The following is a 19508-nucleotide window of genomic DNA, read 5'->3' as shown; positions in this document are numbered from 1 at the left end:
ATGCTTTTGGAAATGAGCCTAAAGTTGTTGTTACTGATCAAGATGCTGCAATGAAGAGAGCTATTAAGGATGTACTTTCAAGTAGGCATAGGTTATGTATGTAGCATATATGGGAGAAATTGAAGACAAAGGTATTAACTGCGTTTTATGATTTAATAAACTGCAATTTTTATATAGCTTTATTATTGCGTTTTATGTATTGTACAATAAGATCCCCAAACACTTTTATTAATAGAATTACAAAACAATTGCGTTTTACCATTAATGCATTATGTTTATCATTTTCAATATATTGCGTTTTAAAATATTGCGTTTTATGTTTAATAATGTTATTACTTTTTATACAGGTTGGTCATGTTTTGTCAGCAAATATTGATTTTAATACAAGAATGACTCATGTTGTTTGGAATGATACTATTTTTCCAGAAGATTTTGAAACTGAGTGGCATTCAATAATGTCTACTTTTGGATTTGAAAATAACGAGTGGTTAAAAGATATGTACGATCTTCGATTTGATTGGATTCCCGCTTATTACCATGGAGAGAATTTGGCTGGTCTTATGCGTACTACGTCTAGATGTGAAAGCGAGAATTACTTCTTTGGTCAGATTTGCAATCCAAGATGTACCTTTGTTGAATTTTTCACTCATTTTGAGACTGCAATGGATATTCAAAGGCATGAGCATAGGAGGAATGATCATGATACAAGGTATATTCAGTCTAAGACCTGGAGTGACTTTGTATTGGAGAAACAAGCATAAAAAATATATACCAAAACAATTTTTAAAGATATTCAGATTGCAATTGATGCTGCCATTACAAAGTGTATGTCAAAGTCTCATGATACTGTGGGTGATGTTCAATATTATGAAATAAAGGGTTTCAAACAGCCATGCACATTTTTATTCAAGGTAATTTTTTAACTTTATATTGTTTTACACATCTATTGCATCTTATTTTTTCCATTATTTGTTGCGTTTTATCATTATATGATCATATACTTAATTTCTATATTATTTTTATTATTCATTGCGTTTTATATTACATTTCACTAATTTTATATAGCCTTTTAATTTTATTTACAGGTTCAATACAGCAAACAAGAAGATGGTTTAAGTATAAGTTGTACTTGCAAATGGTTTGAACAATTTGGTATATTGTGCCGCCATATATTTTATGTTCTACAGTATGATGATATAACTGAGTTTCCTAGAAGATATCTTCATAGAAGATGGATGAGAGATGTTGTTTCAAATGGATCAAATCATTGCAATATTCGGTTTGATGAAATTGGTAGGAATAGTGAAATTGATAAAGTTTTTAGAGAAATCGTTGTTTCAAATGAGTATGTGGTTAATAGGTTGGTTGGGGATTTAGACGAGTTGTGTCGTTACAGGGATCATATTAAAAGTTATATTGATAAAGCGGATGAGGTTATGGTTGCTGCGCCAGAAAGATTTGCTGATATTGGAGGGAACTTAGAAAAGTCAGATTCTATGATTCGTGTCCCGATCAAAATAAGGACCATAGGATGCGGTGTACAAAAAAGGATCAAGTCTAATCGTGAGATTGCAATTCAGAAATCATTAAAGATCCAGAAATCGTGCCGTGTATGTGGTGGAAAAGGACATAACAGTCGCACATGTAAAGATAAGGTTTCGTCTAATGCTATAGGTTCTAGCAATGCAATTTAAGTATGTATACAAATTCTGTCAAATTCTGATATCAATAAGAAAGAAAAATTTTTTGTCATTGCGTTTTATGATGTATATGTTTCATCTCTTTTTGTTATTGCGTTTTGTGATATCCTTCATAAATATCAGCTTTTTTTGGTTAATTGCGTTTTATGATAACAACAGTATATTGTTATTACGTTTTATTATAACACAGATCACAGATCAAATTAAACAAGAAATGCTAGTGGACATCATAAACATTGCGTTATATAGATGATGATAGTTTTCTAACCACAAAATTAAACAAAGATGATGTTTTCAAACCACAAAATAAAATAAAAATTACTAGAAACATCAGCATCATGGATCAAAGTTTGTTTCTTCTGCGGATGGGAACCCTAAGCTTCCATCAGGGATTTCCTCATCACTTTCAGATTCAGTCCAAAGATCAACCTGTGAGACTACTGCCTTTTGAAGCTTCTCTGCAAATTTGCTAGTAGAGTTGTTGATTAGTGGTATTTCAGATAATTGCTTCAAAAATTTTATATCCTCACTGGAAGATATGTCCTTTGGGTCATACATCTCCACATCACCATCATCCCAAGTCACTGAAACTTTGAAAGTTTCCTCAATGAACTCCCAAGATGTAACTTTGGCATCTATTGTTGCAGTTTGATTCGGATTTCCAAATCTTTTGTGTAGAATTCTGAACAGTGCGACTGTCTGATTTGTGTAACAAGTAGGTGGTAGACCTATTTCATTCATCCTTCTCAACACATTATCATTGCAGTTTTGAAGAACAGAAGCAACGGAATGGTATCTTATTTTTTTTCCATCAAGGAATTAAAGAACGAAATTCTCTCTTTTAACCCACCAAACTGATAGTTGTTGATTAGCCATTTTAGGGTTTTTGTGTGTGTTTTGTTGTTGGGTATTGGTGTATGATGAGGAATGTGAAAATAGTTTAGGGTTTTTGTTCTTATATAATGGATTGGTAGAGGTTTTTGAATCAAGTGTGTTAATAATAAAAATGATTATATTTTATTTTTTCTTTGAATTGATTGTTCAATCATACAGTATTTTATCAGGAATCCAAAAGGCTTTTTAAGGCTTTTTGTCTAATCAATTTCTTTGTCATTAAGCTATCAGTTTTTTCTTTGTTTTATCTACTCTTCATTTATTATTATTTTATTTTATAACATTGCGTTTTAGAAGAGTATAATATATCAGTTTTATGATTGTCGTTATTGTAATTACGATTTTAATTTGTTTTGTGTTATAAAAATAGTAAAAAAACTTTTATTGCGTTATAAAGATATATTGCGTTATATGTTTGGAAATGAATAATTAGGAAACACTTTGTAATGCGTTTTAGAATAAATAACTTATGTCAAACAACAAATAAATAGACAATGTTGAGTTATAGCATACTATTAAAATGTTGCGTTTTATCATAATAACATTTCACTATATATGTATCCTTTCTTTTAAATATATTATATAAAATTTTTATTTATAAATTGTACAAATTTTAAATAATATTTTTAAAAGAAAGGATACATATTGCGTTTTAAAATAACAAACAAATAGTAGCATTTTAAATATATCAACATAATATTGCGTTATATGAAAATTATCCACAAAGAAAAAAACATTGCGTTTTATAATAAGTAGCATTTCTAAATCAAAGTAACCAGCAAAATCAAGAAAATACTGCGTTATATTAAAATTGAGCTAAAAGAAAAACATTTCGTTTTATAATAAGTAGCATTTCTAAATCAAAGTAAACCAGCAAGATCAAGAAAATACTGAGTTATATTAAAATTATGCTAAAAGAAAAAACATTGCGTTTTATAATAAGTAGCATTTCAAAATCAAAGTAAACCAGCAAGAGCAAGCCTATCTTTAATCCTTTCTAAACTAGTGTCATAAGATTGTTTTTTAAGTTTCGCACTGAGGTCTCAAAACTTCTTTGAGTCCTCAATAACATAATCTTTGAGTTCGTTGATTTCGTGCAATAATATCTTTGCGATGAACTTTCTTCTTAAATCATCAAGTTGTGTGGTCTGCTTGTTAACTTGTTTTTTTTGTTTTTACCCTTTTTGATAATTGCAGGTTCTTCATATTCCTCACTAAACCCACAATCCTATTTTTCGACTGCTTCACCATTATAACATTCCATATGACGCATACAAAATATACCACAGTCAATGCCGTTATCTTTTGTCCTCCATTTCATCTCCATTCTAACAGGGGTTATTCCCTTTATATCATCTGCTTTTTCATGTCCGACAGATTTAAGGTAAGCTGCCAAAGCATTCATCTTCAGAAAAAAAAAAACAAAAAGATTAGGTGGTTTATATTTGTGTTTTAAAAGCATAAGTAAGAATATTTACTGTATTTTCAGGCACATCACCATATTTTTCTTTATTTGTGGCTTCTTTCGCACTGTTGTCAATGATGAATATTTGTTTCTCTTCAAGACTGAACGAGATCACAAAGAAATGCTCTGAACGGAGAATCGGGACAAGGATAATTTTAAAATCTTTTATGCTTTTTAGCTTTGCACCTTGAAGAATTTTTTCAATGTTCTTTGTGAATGCTTCTATCATCTTTTCTTCATTTTCAGTTTCTTCCTTATCACTCGATGTTAAAGCCTGAATAACATTAAACAAATTAACATATTTTTGCGTTTTATGAAGGTAATAAAACATACAGCTGCGTTTTATGAAGGTAATAAAACATACAGCTGCGTTTTATAAAACTTCATTCAAACAAAGTATACATTGCGTTTTATGAAAGAAATAAAACTGGCAATTGCGTTTTATAAAACTTCATTCAATCAAACTTCAAAAAACTTCATTATACATATATTATTTCAATAAAATAGACAAATTGCGTTTTATATATCTTACCAGCATTCGAATCGTACAGAAAAATCTTGGAGTTTTGTTGTCTTTTGATCTTCTTTTTTCTTCTTCATTCAAAATATATGTCCAACAATTGATTACTTCTTCGGTGATTTCCAACCCTGGCCTCATTGTTTCAGTAGCATATCTATACAGAAATACATGATCTCTAATTTCAAAGAGAGTGTCCCTGCAAAAAAAAAATAATAATTAAATTATAATATTTTGATTTTTGTTTTGTGTTAGTGTATATAAATGATTTTTTACATCATTTCTCCTTCTGCATGGAAAGAATATCCCGATATGTTGTTTTCGTGTGCCGTTCTTGCTTCCTTCATTGCTACTTGTCTTAGATAGTATGGTGAACAAAATACTTCTGGTACATTTTTCTGTCGATCTGGTCGTACCATCTTTGTGATTATTTGTTCTGTTTTGGTTATATCACTTGTTGGTTGTTCTTGATGAACTGATTTTGCAGGTGTTTTATACGGATCTTCTTATGGGTTGAGGAATGATGTGTTTTGAATTAGATCACTGATTTCCTTTTCAGTTTTTTGTTCTTCAATTCTATCAAACATTGTTTGTATTCCAGTAATTTGACCTTTTTTTCGATTGTTTTATTTTCACATTCCGCTTGAATTTCGGTTTGTGCAGTGTGGCGAGTAGCATCAACTTCCACTTCATTTTCATCAACATTTGAAGATAACTGAGAAATTTTCAAATCAAAGGATGGTACCTCATCATTTTGAAATTTCTTTTGATTTGATTTTTTTTCTTCTTCATCTGTCTTTTTGATTATCTCCATCATTAATGATGGAGTTTCTTTGCTAAATGATGATTGTACCATTGAAGGTTTTTCAATGTGTGTTTGCAGAATAGATGCAGGTTCATTCTCACTGATTTTTTCTGAATTAGAGGACTGGACTACAGTTGTGTTATCTTCATTGCGTTTTGTAGCATCATCATCGCGTTTTACAATCAATGGAGTTGAAATGATTTGATTTTCGGTGTCTTCATTTTGGCTCAATTTTAGAAATCTTGATGGTGTTTCCATCAGAGTTGAATCAATATTAACTTTCTTGTGCTTTTTAGCTTGATCGTTGAATTTTTCAATCAATGATGCCCATTCGTTTACTTTGTTAAGAACAGTTTCACTATTTGGATATTCTTCAATGATCTCATCTAAACGTGATTGGATGCTTTCATAAATTTCTTCAAATCCTTTAAAATGATTATCCAAGGCAGTCACAACATATTCTTCATTTAATTTTTTATCTTCAATACTATTCATATTTTCATCGCCACTTTTTGTTGAATGAAGTCAGAAAGACCTTCACTTTGATTTTGTGATGGCATGAAATACACAATTGGCATTGACTGTCTACCCACAATTTATCTTTATTTCCTATTGATGGTTTAATGAAGAATTGCCCCCATGATCCTCCACTTTTTGTTTGTGTTTTCTCAGTTTCATTGGTTTTAAGTTGGCTGTTTTGAACATCCTCTTGATTCTCTTGTTCAATCCAGTCTGTTGTAGCTTTAAGTAAGGTGTTTCCATCTTTTATCTCTTCTGAGTTTATATTGATGTTTGGGTGTTCTTCAGCATCTTCTTCATCTTTTTCTTCAGATTCATCTTGAAAAATTTCTTCGTTTTCATTCTCGGATTCAGATGGATAAACATAAAATTCATCCTCCTCATCTTTCTTTTTTTGTTTATTCTTTCTGACTTTTTTCTCTTTTATCTTTTTATCCATTACAAGATCTCTCCCCTCATTTTGCGTAACAATTTCCAATTCATCTTCAAATTCTTGTAATGTTGTAGAGTCAATTTTATCAAGAGAGAACTCTTCAGTGTTTTCAGCATCGTCAAATCCTTGTTTTTTGTAAGCATATAGTATCTGTATGAATCATTGCGTTTAAAAAAAATAATCAAATACTAATTTTGTTGCGTTTTATAATATAAATCATTGTAAACAACTTACATAACTAATATTTTGTAACTTTAAATACATTGCGTTTTACAAAAACATTGCGTTTTACACAAACATTGCGTTTTAATAAAGCATAGTTTTAAACAAACAAACAAATAATATAAACAAGTCATTGCGTTTTGTAACATTATATACATTGCGTTTTAAACAAACATATTTTAAACAAATAATATAAACAAGCAGCCTAAACAAGCATTCAGCAAATATGTAGCAATAATGAAAGTTCAGATTTCATACCGCTAACAATGCAATAGGTCTATTGAAGAGCTTGTCATTTCCAGGCCATTGTCTTCTTGTACACCTTAAAACAGTCAGAATATATTCACACTGTCACACCCCCAAAATCCACCCGCGGATAACACCCGCTTCGGGGGCGTGACTGACCAGGATCCAGCCACCAATTATACTAAGCATTGGTTAATATTAAAGTAATACTTACTAACCAGAAGATTAGCAAATATCAAGTTCAGAGTTTTAAGTTCAGAGTAAATGTAGCGGAAGCATAATTAATAGTTTTAAACATTGTTCGCAAAGTAAACATAATAAATGCCCAACACACGGGCAGACGACCACTACACATCCCAAGCAGCTGCTCCGGTCACTGGCCACCTGCAAAGCATGCAGTAAGGGGTCAACAATAATGCTGAGTGAGTTCACTAGTTGTCCAGTTTTAATTACCAAAAACTTGTTTCACCAGTTAATTTATCCGTTTATACATGCCATGGGGAGCTACCCCAAAAGTTAGCGACTAAACTGTTTTTCCAATACCGAACACTAGGTAACCGTTTGCGTTTCCGCAGGATGCCCCGATGTCAATGTTCTATCATCATTGACGGATTTGCCAGAGTAATTAGTTCACGACCGATCCCGTACCATGGCACGGTGTGAGGTTGGCTCAGACCTAAATAGCGCTATTCAACTAATAACCCGTTCGCCTGGCCCTGGCGACTAATCGGTATTATGTAGTAGGGACTTGAGTGATAGAGTTGCGTTTAGTGCCGTTGGTTGCATTCCGTATAAACAGTAATTAACTAAAAAGGTTTCCCAATACAAGGGAAGATAAAGTATGTGTGTTCCCAATAACTAGGGAAGGAATGTATACGGTATCCCCTTTTACAAGGGGATAGGGTTGTTTTAGTCTCGTGTCCCAAACCACCGGGACGCATGCTTTTAAGTTGTGAACTCACCTTGGGTTGCTCGGTAAGATACGTTACTTGGTTAAGCTCGTTGGTTACCACGTCCTAGCATGGTTACCAAGTATGGGTCAAGTCGGGTACAAGTAAACACGTATAGTATGCACGTATACAAACAGTTAACAGGCAGAAATACAAACAGTAACATATATGCATACAGTAGCAGATCAAAATGAAGTCCAGTCAATAGGAGGCCCAACAGTTGAAGCCCAAAACAACAAGACAAACAGTCCAGGCCCAATAACATAAAACAGCCCAGTCGAAACTAAGGTGGTTGCGACTCGCAACCGAGGTTGCGACTCGCAACTGCGGTCTCGGTCCGGCACGTTTTGGTTACGACTCGTAACCGGAGATTGCGACTTAGCAGGTGTGGGTGCGACTCGCAACCAGGTTTGATGCGTGCTGATTGCGACTCGCAACTGGGAGGTCTCGGCTGGTCATGTGTGGTTTCGAGTAGCAACCAATGGTTGCGACTCGCAACCGTGATAACGTGCATGGCAATCCCTTCTAGAACCTGTCATTTTGTACGAACCAATAGAAATGCATTTTCATGAAAATTATGTACCATTCCCACTAAAACATGTTTGTTTGTCTGATCATTAGCCAAAACAGATCAAATATACATATTTCAAAAATATTCCAAAGGCATTCAAATTGTTCTTCATGTTCATCATCGTCATTTTACATAACATTCAAGCAATAAGCTGAAAATCATTCAAACAACGACATACTACTAAAACCCAAAACCGTGCACTTAAAACCTCATAATCAAGCCCTTGATATGATCATTCAAGCAATTAGCACATATCCGAAACATACATTTATAATGACCACAATCTATCTAAACTTCCTAACAAACTGAGATATACACAAATCGAAATCACAATAATTTGCAAAACAACAAGCATCTTTTTAATCATCAACATCACAAGCACAAACCAATAAGGATCATATTAAAGCCAAACACTAACCGGTTATCCATTTAACACATTTTGATCCACACAAACATGTCGAACAAACATCATCCATACACAAGAATCATAGTAACACACAACATATATTTATCCTAGTGACCTTATCAACACATAAACATCTAGAAAGAGCTAAAACCACTAACCGGTTATAGATTCAAGGTGTGTGGGTATGATGGATCGATGAATGAGCTTCCGGTTGGTGGTTCCGAGCTAAAGCCGAGTATGTTCTTGATGTTGGTTGAACCCGAGAAGAAGAAGAGGGATTGTAGTGTTGTGCTAGGGTTTTAGGGTTTAGTGAAGAAGAGAGTGAATGAGGGAGAGTGTGATGAGTGTTGTAAAAATGGTTAAGGGAGGTGGGGTTGGGTTTATATAATGTACCGAGTTGGGCTAGGGGGTTTCCGGGTTGGGTTTAATTCCTACAAGGCCAAGGCCTAGCCGGCCCATTATTAATGTTCACTCGAGACCGTGGTCTCGAGTCGGGTTGCTTGTGGTTTCGGCTCATATGTATTACACACACACATATATATATATATATACATATCTAAATACACCAATACGTAGATACACATAACATGTAACACGAAAGTTCACGGGTTTTCATTTAATAAATATACACACGTAAGTTACATCGAAGGATTATCCGGGAAATTCCAAAGTGTCACATTATCCCCAAGTTTTAGGAACTTTCGTCCCGAAAGTTAAGGCAGCCACTGTCAAGCTAGTGTAAGTGAAAGCGTTTCAACGGGGTGTCACATCATCCCCCCGTTAGTTTGGAATTTCGTCCCGAAATTCGTTCGTAGCTTCAGTGCTGGGGTTTTCGTTTGGGAACAACTGGGGATACTTGTGCTTCATCTGGTCTTCCCGCTCCCAGGTATACTCTGGGCCACGTCGCGAGTTCCAGCGGACTCGTACAAGAGGTATCTGGCTACGTTTGAGGATTTTGATCTCCCGATCAGTGATCTCAATCGGTTCCTCAGTAAAGTGTAGCTGTTCGTCAATCGTTAGTTCCTTAAAAGGAATTACAAGTGTTTCATCCGACAAACACTTCTTCAGGTTGGATACGTGGAAAACGTTGTGTACCGCACTCAGTTCTTCAGGCAGGTTCAATCTATAAGCGACCTTACCGATCTTCTCGGTAATTTCGAATGGTCCAATGTATCGCGGATTAAGCTTGCCCCGTTTACCAAAGCGGACCACACCCTTCCAGGGTGAGACTTTAAGTAGAACCCGGTCACCGACCTGGAATTCCAATGGTTTCCTACGCTTATCAGCGTAGCTCTTCTGACGGTCACGAGCTGCCGCCATGCGTTGTCTGATCTGGGCAATCTTTTCCGTTGTATCTACCACCATCTCTGGGCCCGTGATTTGACTATCACCGATTTCCGCCCAGCAGAGAGGTGACCGGCATTTACGACCGTACAATGCCTCAAAAGGTGCTGCCTGAATACTGGTGTGGTAGCTGTTGTTGTATGAGAATTCTACTAATGGTAGATGCTTCTCCCAATTCTTGCCAAAATCGATCACACACGCTCTAAGCATGTCTTCTAGAGTTTGGATGGTACGTTCGGACTGTCCATCCGTTTGCGGGTGATAAGCAGTGCTCATATCCAAACGTGAGCCAAAGCATTTGTGCATAGCTTGCCACAATTCCGAAGTAAATCGAGCATCTCGGTCGGAAATAATCGAGGTTGGCACTCCGTGCCTTGAAACTACTTCCTTTAAGTAAACCTCCGCCAAGGTAGAAAACTTGTCTGTTTCCTTAATAGCCAGAAAGTGCGCGGACTTGGTCAGTCGATCCACTATTACCCAAATAGCATCATTTCCGCGTTGAGATCTAGGTAACCCTGTAACAAAATCCATGGAAATTTGCTCCCATTTCCATTTCGGGATTTCTGGTTGTTGGAGTAGACCTGCTGGCTTCTGGTATTCTGTCTTGACTCTCGCGCAAGTCAAACATTTGCTGACGTATGTTGCTATGTGGGCCTTCATACCAGGCCACCAATACGTAGTCTTCAAGTCGTGGTACATCTTGTCCGAACCAGGATGTACTGAGTAGCGGGACTTGTGGGCTTCGTCCATCACGAGTTCACGTAAACCTCCAAAGAGTGGAACCCAAATGCGTCCTGTTACATAGTAAGCACCATCTTCTTTCTGTTCTAGTTGCTGCCTCGACCCTCGAAGAGACTCAGCCCTGATGTTTTCCGGCTTCAATGCTTCAACTTGGGCATTTCGGATCTGGGTAGGAAGGTTAGACTGGATGGTAAGTTGCAATGCTCGCACGCGCCTTGGTATAGTGTCCATTCGACTGAGGGCGTCTGCCACGACATTGGCCTTGCCCGGATGATACTTGATGGCGCATTCGTAGTCATTCAAGAGTTCGACCCATCGACGCTGTCGCATGTTCAATTCCTTTTGCCTACAGATATGCTCGAGACTCCTGTGATCGGTGTAAATAGTGCACTTGGTACCGTACAGGTAATGCCTCCATATCTTAAGAGCAAAGATCACTGCTCCCAGTTCCAAGTCATGCGTCGTGTAGTTCCTTTCATGCGTCTTGAGTTGTCGTGAGGCGTAGGCAATAACTTTCTCGCGTTGCATTAGCACGCAACCGAGCCCATGAATAGACGCATCGCAGTAAACCACAAAGTCGTCAGTGCCGTCAGGCAACGAGAGAATAGGAGCGCTACAGAGGTTATCCTTAAGCCTCTGAAAAGCAGATTCCTGTGCTGCATTCCACTTGTAGGCGACGCCTTTCTGAGTAAGAGTCGTGAGGGGTTGTGCAATCTTCGAGAATCCCTGAATGAACCTGCGGTAGTAACCTGCCAAACCCAAGAATTGGCGAACTTCCGTGGGAGTCTTAGGTGTAGGCCAGTTCTTTATCGATTCGATCTTAGCTGGGTCAACATGAATTCCGTTCTTATTAACTACATGGCCGAGGAAATGGACTTCTCGAAGCCAGAAGTCACATTTAGAGAATTTGGCGTACAGTTGCTCGTTGCGAAGGAGTTCGAGGATAAGGCGCAGGTGCTGTTCATGCTCCTCTTGACTTTTCGAATAAATCAGGATGTCGTCGATAAACACAATCACGAATTTATCGAGGTAAGGCTTACATACGCGGTTCATAAGATCCATGAACACTGCAGGTGCGTTAGTCATTCCAAAAGGCATAACGAGGAATTCATAGTGACCATAACGAGTCCTGAACGCAGTCTTGGAAATGTCTTCATTACGAACTCTCAGCTGATGATAGCCTGATCGCAGGTCAATCTTAGAATAGTAGCTCGATCCTTGCAACTGATCGAATAGGTCGTCGATGCGCGGGAGAGGGTAACGATTCTTGATGGTAACCTTGTTCAACTCACGATAGTCGATGCACATTCGGAATGTGCCATCCTTCTTCTTGACAAAGAGTACTGGGGCTCCCCAGGGTGATGAACTAGGACGGATAAAGCCTTTATCCAATAGTTCCTGTAGTTGGGTAGAGAGTTCCTTCAGTTCTGCAGGGGCTAGACGGTACGGTGCACGAGCTATAGGTGCTGCTCCAGGAGCTAGCTCGATTTGGAATTCGACCTGACGGTGAGGAGGGAGTCCAGGTAGTTCCTCAGGAAATACCTCGGGATAGTCGCGTACTACAGGAAAATCTCCAATCCTCTTTTCCTTTTCGTGGGTGTTGGTGACAAGTGCTAGGATAGCGGTGTGCCCTTTTTGTAAACACTTCTGGGCTTTTAAAAGCGAGATAATGCCTGTGACTTCTCCACCTTTGTTGCCTTTGACGATGAGGGGTTGACCAGAACGACGAGGTATACGGACTGCTTTCTCTTGACAGAGAATCTCAGCGCGGTGTTTGGATAACCAATCCATACCAATGACGACGTCGAAGCTTCCAAGTTTGACAGGGAAAAGATCGATGCTAAACGTGTGGCCAGACAATTCTAGGGTGCAGTCGTGGATCATGTGCGTGGCCTCGATGTTCTTACCATTAGCTATCTCGACGATGTGTTTAGAACTTAATAATGCGGGCGAGTGCTTAAGTGTCTTACTAATGCGAAGGGATACATAACTGGCATCGGCACCGGAATCAAATAACACAGAAACATTACGATCATCAAGTAGGAACTTACCCGCCACGACGTTGGGATCGTTCCTTGCTTCGCCAGCTCCAATCACGAAGGCTCTGCCCCTTGCACCATTCCCAGCATTGTTGTTTTGCTCATTGTTCCCAGCTCCCTGATTGTTGTTGCGATTCTGATTCAGTTCAGGGCAATCCTTTCGCATGTGCCCTGTTGCCCCGCATTTAAAACATGCTCTGTTGTTTCCCTGCTGCTGTTGCTGTTGAGGTTGTTGCTGATTCTGCCTTGCTGGGAACTGACTCCTACAATCCTTTGCTTCGTGCCCCATCTTGTGGCATCGCTGACACTGACCCTTGTTGCATGCCCCATTGTGGTGCCGGTTACACTTGTTGCACTTAGGGTAGTTTCCCCGGTAGCCACCCTGTTGCTGAGTGCCTTTGTTGTTGTCAGTTTTCCTTTGCTGTGCTGGGGCTTGAGTAGGGTTAGCAGCTTTGCCCTGATTTCCATCCCACTTTCGTTTTCCATCACTGGAACTTCCTTCCGCAGCACTGATCCTTTTGGGCAACCTGCCCTCTTCCACAGCCTGATCAGTGAGTTTGTGAGCAAGTCGAACGATCGGCTGAATGGTAGTGTGGTTGGCTGAAGTTACATGGCTTCGAATTTCTGGAGCCAGACCCTTGATGTACAGTTCGATTCTTCGATACATAGGTCGAGACATGTTTGGACAAAGAGCAGCATAGTCGTTGGACAGCTTGGTGTAGGTCTCAATCTCTGACCCAACCATCTTGAGTTCATAGTACTCATTTTCCAGCTTGTGGATGTCATCCCTGTGACAGTACTCTTCTTTGATCATATCCTTGAAATCTTCCCATGCAGTAGCGTTTGCAGTCTCCAAACCAAGCATTTGAATTTGCGCCTTCCACCATGAAAGTGCGCTTCCCTCTAGAGTACCAGTAGCAAACTTCACCCAATTAGCAGGGGGACACTCGCAGACAGCGAAGACAGCTTCGACCTTCTCGATCCAGTGTAAAAGACCTATGGCACCCTCAGTGCCACTGAACGGAAGAGGCTTGCAATCCATGAAGGTCTTAAAGGTACAAACACGTGGTTGCACAGGTGCAGGCTGACCTGTTGTGAGGAGTGAAGCGAAATAGGTTTAGAGGCGAAAAGACGATGTGGCGGTAGGATCTAAACATCCTAAAACATCGAGTTTACCTATCGGGTGAGCTGCGAAAGCTGCAGCCACAGTGTTGAGCAGGTTTGCGAACTGAGCCTGAGTCATGTTGACGTTTCCTCGTCCGCGTCCACTCATTGTCTTCATAACCAGAAAACATAGTATGAGTGTGTGATAGCGAGAATAAGATAGAAGAGAGAAGATGTATCTATCTAATCAGGCAAACTAGTACGTATAGTAAAGCAGAAAGCATAAAACAACCTAAGCAAGTAAATATGGGTCCGAGCTATGAGGTCAGATAAGTCGAGCCTTGTACTTGGAGTGTAGTGTCGTCACGAGTCACGGGTTATAGTCTGGTTTTTCTCAAAAAGATTTTCCCCTTTTTAAAACCAAGTTCACTATAACCAATGGCTCTGATACCAATCTGTCACACCCCCAAAATCCACCCGCGGATAACACCCGCTTCGGGGGCGTGACTGACCAGGATCCAGCCACCAATTATACTAAGCATTGGTTAATATTAAAGTAATACTTACTAACCAGAAGATTAGCAAATATCAAGTTCAGAGTTTTAAGTTCAGAGTAAATGTAGCGGAAGCATAATTAACAGTTTTAAACATTGTTCGCAAAGTAAACATAATAAATGCCCAACACACGGGCAGACGACCACTACACATCCCAAGCAGCTGCTCCGGTCACTGGCCACCTGCAAAGCATGCAGTAAGGGGTCAACAATAATGCTGAGTGAGTTCACTAGTTGTCCAGTTTTAATTACCAAAAACTTGTTTCACCAGTTAATTTATCCGTTTATACATGCCATGGGGAGCTACCCCAAAAGTTAGCGACTAAACTGTTTTTCCAATACCGAACACTAGGTAACCGTTTGCGTTTCCGCAGGATGCCCCGATGTCAATGTTCTATCATCATTGACGGATTTGCCAGAGTAATTAGTTCACGACCGATCTCGTACCATGGCACGGTGTGAGGTTGGCTCAGACCTAAATAGCGCTATTCAACTAATAACCCGTTCGCCTGGCCCCGGCGACTAATCGGTATTATGTAGTAGGGACTTGAGTGATAGAGTTGCGTTTAGTGCCGTTGGTTGCATTCCGTATAAACAGTAATTAACTAAAAAGGTTTCCCAATACAAGGGAAGATAAAGTATGTGTGTTCCCAATAACTAGGGAAGGAATGTATACGGTATCCCCTTTTACAAGGGGATAGGGTTGTTTTAGTCTCGTGTCCCAAACCACCGGGACGCATGCTTTTAAGTTGTGAACTCACCTTGGGTTGCTCGGTAAGATACGTTACTTGGTTAAGCTCGTTGGTTACCACGTCCTAGCATGGTTACCAAGTATGGGTCAAGTCGGGTACAAGTAAACACGTATAGTATGCACGTATACAAACAGTTAACAGGCAGAAATACAAACAGTAACATATATGCATACAGTAGCAGATCAAAATGAAGTCCAGTCAATAGGAGGCCCAACAGTTGAAGCCCAAAACAACAAGACAAACAGTCCAGGCCCAATAACATAAAACAGCCCAGTCGAAACTAAGGTGGTTGCGACTCGCAACCGAGGTTGCGACTCGCAACTGCGGTCTCGGTCCGGCACGTTTTGGTTACGACTCGTAACCGGAGATTGCGACTTAGCAGGTGTGGGTGCGACTCGCAACCAGGTTTGATGCGTGCTGATTGCGACTCGCAACTGGGAGGTCTCGGCTGGTCATGTGTGGTTTCGAGTAGCAACCAATGGTTGCGACTCGCAACCGTGATAACGTGCATGGCAATCCCTTCTAGAACCTGTCATTTTGTACGAACCAATAGAAATGCATTTTCATGAAAATTATGTACCATTCCCACTAAAACATGTTTGTTTGTCTGATCATTAGCCAAAACAGATCAAATATACATATTTCAAAAATATTCCAAAGGCATTCAAATTGTTCTTCATGTTCATCATCGTCATTTTACATAACATTCAAGCAATAAGCTGAAAATCATTCAAACAACGACATACTACTAAAACCCAAAACCGTGCACTTAAAACCTCATAATCAAGCCCTTGATATGATCATTCAAGCAATTAGCACATATCCGAAACATACATTTATAATGACCACAATCTATCTAAACTTCCTAACAAACTGAGATATACACAAATCGGAATCACAATAATTTGCAAAACAACAAGCATCTTTTTAATCATCAACATCACAAGCACAAACCAATAAGGATCATATTAAAGCCAAACACTAACCGGTTATCCATTTAACACATTTTGATCCACACAAACATGTCGAACAAACATCATCCATACACAAGAATCATAGTAACACACAACATATATTTATCCTAGTGACCTTATCAACACATAAACATCTAGAAAGAGCTAAAACCACTAACCGGTTATAGATTCAAGGTGTGTGGGTATGATGGATCGATGAATGAGCTTCCGGTTGGTGGTTCCGAGCTAAAGCCGAGTATGTTCTTGATGTTGGTTGAACCCGAGAAGAAGAAGAGGGATTGTAGTGTTGTGCTAGGGTTTTAGGGTTTAGTGAAGAAGAGAGTGAATGAGGGAGAGTGTGATGAGTGTTGTAAAAATGGTTAAGGAAGGTGGGGTTGGGTTTATATAATGTACCGAGTTGGGCTAGGGGGTTTCCGGGTTGGGTTTAATTCCTACAAGGCCAAGGCCTAGCCGGCCCATTATTAATGTTCACTCGAGACCGTGGTCTCGAGTCGGGTTGCTTGTGGTTTCGGCTCATATGTATTACACACACACATATATATATATATATATATACATATCTAAATACACCAATACGTAGATACACATAACATGTAACACGAAAGTTCACGGGTTTTCATTTAATAAATATACACACGTAAGTTACATCGAAGGATTATCCGGGAAATTCCGAAGTGTCACATTATCCCCAAGTTTTAGGAACTTTCGTCCCGAAAGTTAAGGCAGCCACTGTCAAGCTAGTGTAAGTGAAAGCGTTTCAACGGGGTGTCACACACACCAATTAAAATCCTGGGTTTTTTTGTCACTTTTCATCGATGGCAAGAATCTTTGATTAACGTTACTACTTTGCATTGCCTCTGCCATGACCGTAAAAATATAACCAAGAAGTTTAGTTTTAACAGTCTTCCAAGCTCATTTCTTGATTTTAAATATTTAATCAAGTTGGCCGCATACATTCTCTTCAAAATATCTTTGCTGAATTGACCGTGCCAGAATTTAATTATAAGATCAGTGTCTTTTGGCCTCAATTTTTCCTCAATCTCTGTTTTTCCATTTGGTATGTGAAATACCTTTTGGATCAAATCAGTTGTGATCTTAATCTTCTCATCTCCTGTATTTATCTGATCATTTTCAGCATCAAAGTTTTTTACCAGCCAATATCCGAATTTGCGTGGAACTGAATGCAACTTGAATGATAGTATGCTCTCAAACCCTATTTCTCTAGCAACTTTCCTTTGCTCTTTTGACAAACTTTCAATATAATCTTTTAGATTATTGACTGCACATCTTATGTTTATTTTTTTCCGTCGTAATCATAATATGGTTGTTGTTCTGGTTGTTCTTCTGTTTTATTTTTCCTCAATGATCTTTTTGGTTTTGATTCTGCCTTTTCCTTCTTTTGATTTTTTGTCTGTTTCAGTCTTGGTGGTGGATCAACAAAATCATCATCTGATACATTGAAGTGTTTTAGAAACATATATTTTTTACATGAAATTTGTTAAATGCGTTTTATGTTACCTGAATTTACTTATTGTTGTTCGGAAGTATGCAGAACTATAGCTCGACTAGAATTTTCATCCTTTGAAACAGACTCTGTATTCTGAAGATTCTATCACCACTTTCTTTCTTCTCATTTTTTTGTTTTCCCTCTTGTTTTTTTAACTTTAAACAGAATAATGAAACAATGTCAATTAACAAACTTATGATAAAACGCATTAGCTAACACTATAAAGATAAAAAGAAGTAAGTCACAGTTTTAAGATAAAACGCAATACTTTACATCATATTAAATTTAACACAGCAAATTAACATTACATAATCTCATTTTGTTTTTTATGATATTTTAATATAAAACGCATTAGTCAAGTAAGAAAAAAGCATTTGATAGTATTATGATAAAACGCAATAGTTAACAACACATGTATCTCAGCAAATTCAAAGATAAAACGCAATGTTTTAAAATTCGATTACAATTATCATAATAATAATCTCTTTGTTTCTTCAAATTTATTAAGATAAAACGCGTTAGTTCACAATATATAAATCCCATAAAAAGCATTAGCACCCTAGGTCAAAGTTTTAACATAAAACGCAATGTAGTCTCTAATAACAAAAATGTTAAGATATGGATAAGATATCACTCATTAACAATTTTTGGGAAGGGATATGATATATTAGGTCTTTGCACTTCATAAAACGTAACTTGAATTCAGTTAAAAAGCAAAAATACATAAAATTACCATTGTCTGAAATCTCCTTGCGTTTTCTACTACTTTGTTGTTTCATTGTTCATTTTCGGCTAATATTTACTTGTTGATCTATGTTCTCTTCAGCTGATGATGTTTTTGGCTTCTTTGATGATTTGGGTTTTCAGAGACGGATTTCTTTTCACTAACTTGAAGGTAAACCTTCAAATTATCTCTCGACGACGCCATGAACTTCAATGGAGTATGATTTTCTCAAATTTCTGTATGTGTGTGATCGTTCAATGGAAGTGTAAAATGTAATGCACTTTTTTTTCGAAGCGTTTCTGTGTATATTCAACGACGGTTATTTTGGAATTTGACGATAATACCCTTGAAAGCCCGGAGAGCGTGTTTAAATGACAGTTTTTAATTTGATTTTGATCTAGACTGTAGATTGTGCAATTGGACGGTTATGATTGCATCCTATGCTTCCTAGGGAAATAAACTTCCTATTCTTTTTTATAATTTTGGACGCGTGGGCTTTTTCGTCTTTTTACATTATCATATCTTCGTTCTAATTCGATTATAGATTCTGTTACCTCTCTTCTTAGTTCATTACTTTCATAACAGAATTGAAGATTCTATAACCCTAAATCGCAATCGATCGCCAATTCACCTTTTTTCAAGCAATAATCTTGTTTCGTTCGTCAATTCGATAACCTCAATGTCTTCTTCGATAACCTCAATGTCTTCTTCAGACTCTGTTGGCAAGTTTAGCTTCAATTTTGAGTAAATTTTTGTTATTTTTCCGAAATTCATTGTTTTAAGTTTTATAATTCGTCTTTATGTTATTAATATTTGATTTTTAATAAGTTTAATTGTCATTGTTGTATAATTTAACATAATTTGTTCGTTTTGTTTCTTCATCATTTATTTCGTTTTAGTGAACAGTTGCGTTTTATGCATACACACTTTAAATTTAAGATAAAGCAATAACTGTCATTGTTGTACAATTTTAGAGTTTTGTTCGTTTGATACATTGTTTTGTTTGTTCATCATTTTTATGCGTTTTACTGAACGTATTGC

The 19508-nt window shown here is 37.8% G+C and overlaps 1 protein-coding gene across 1 annotated transcript; it reads left to right on the top strand.

Moving 5' to 3' along the window:
• Window positions 1-389: 389 nt before the first annotated feature.
• On the top strand, window positions 390-1694 carry LOC110919352 (protein FAR-RED IMPAIRED RESPONSE 1-like). Its single transcript, XM_022163626.2, has 3 exons — window positions 390-740; window positions 798-911; window positions 1086-1694. Exons 1-3 carry the CDS (start codon window positions 390-392, stop codon window positions 1692-1694), a joined length of 1074 nt encoding a protein of 357 aa, XP_022019318.2.
• Window positions 1695-19508: the final 17814 nt, after the last annotated feature.

Source organism: Helianthus annuus, chromosome 16 (genome assembly GCF_002127325.2).
Source record: "Helianthus annuus cultivar XRQ/B chromosome 16, HanXRQr2.0-SUNRISE, whole genome shotgun sequence".
NCBI classification, from domain to species: domain Eukaryota; kingdom Viridiplantae; phylum Streptophyta; class Magnoliopsida; order Asterales; family Asteraceae; genus Helianthus; species Helianthus annuus.
This window is presented reverse-complemented; position numbering and strand designations above follow the sequence as displayed.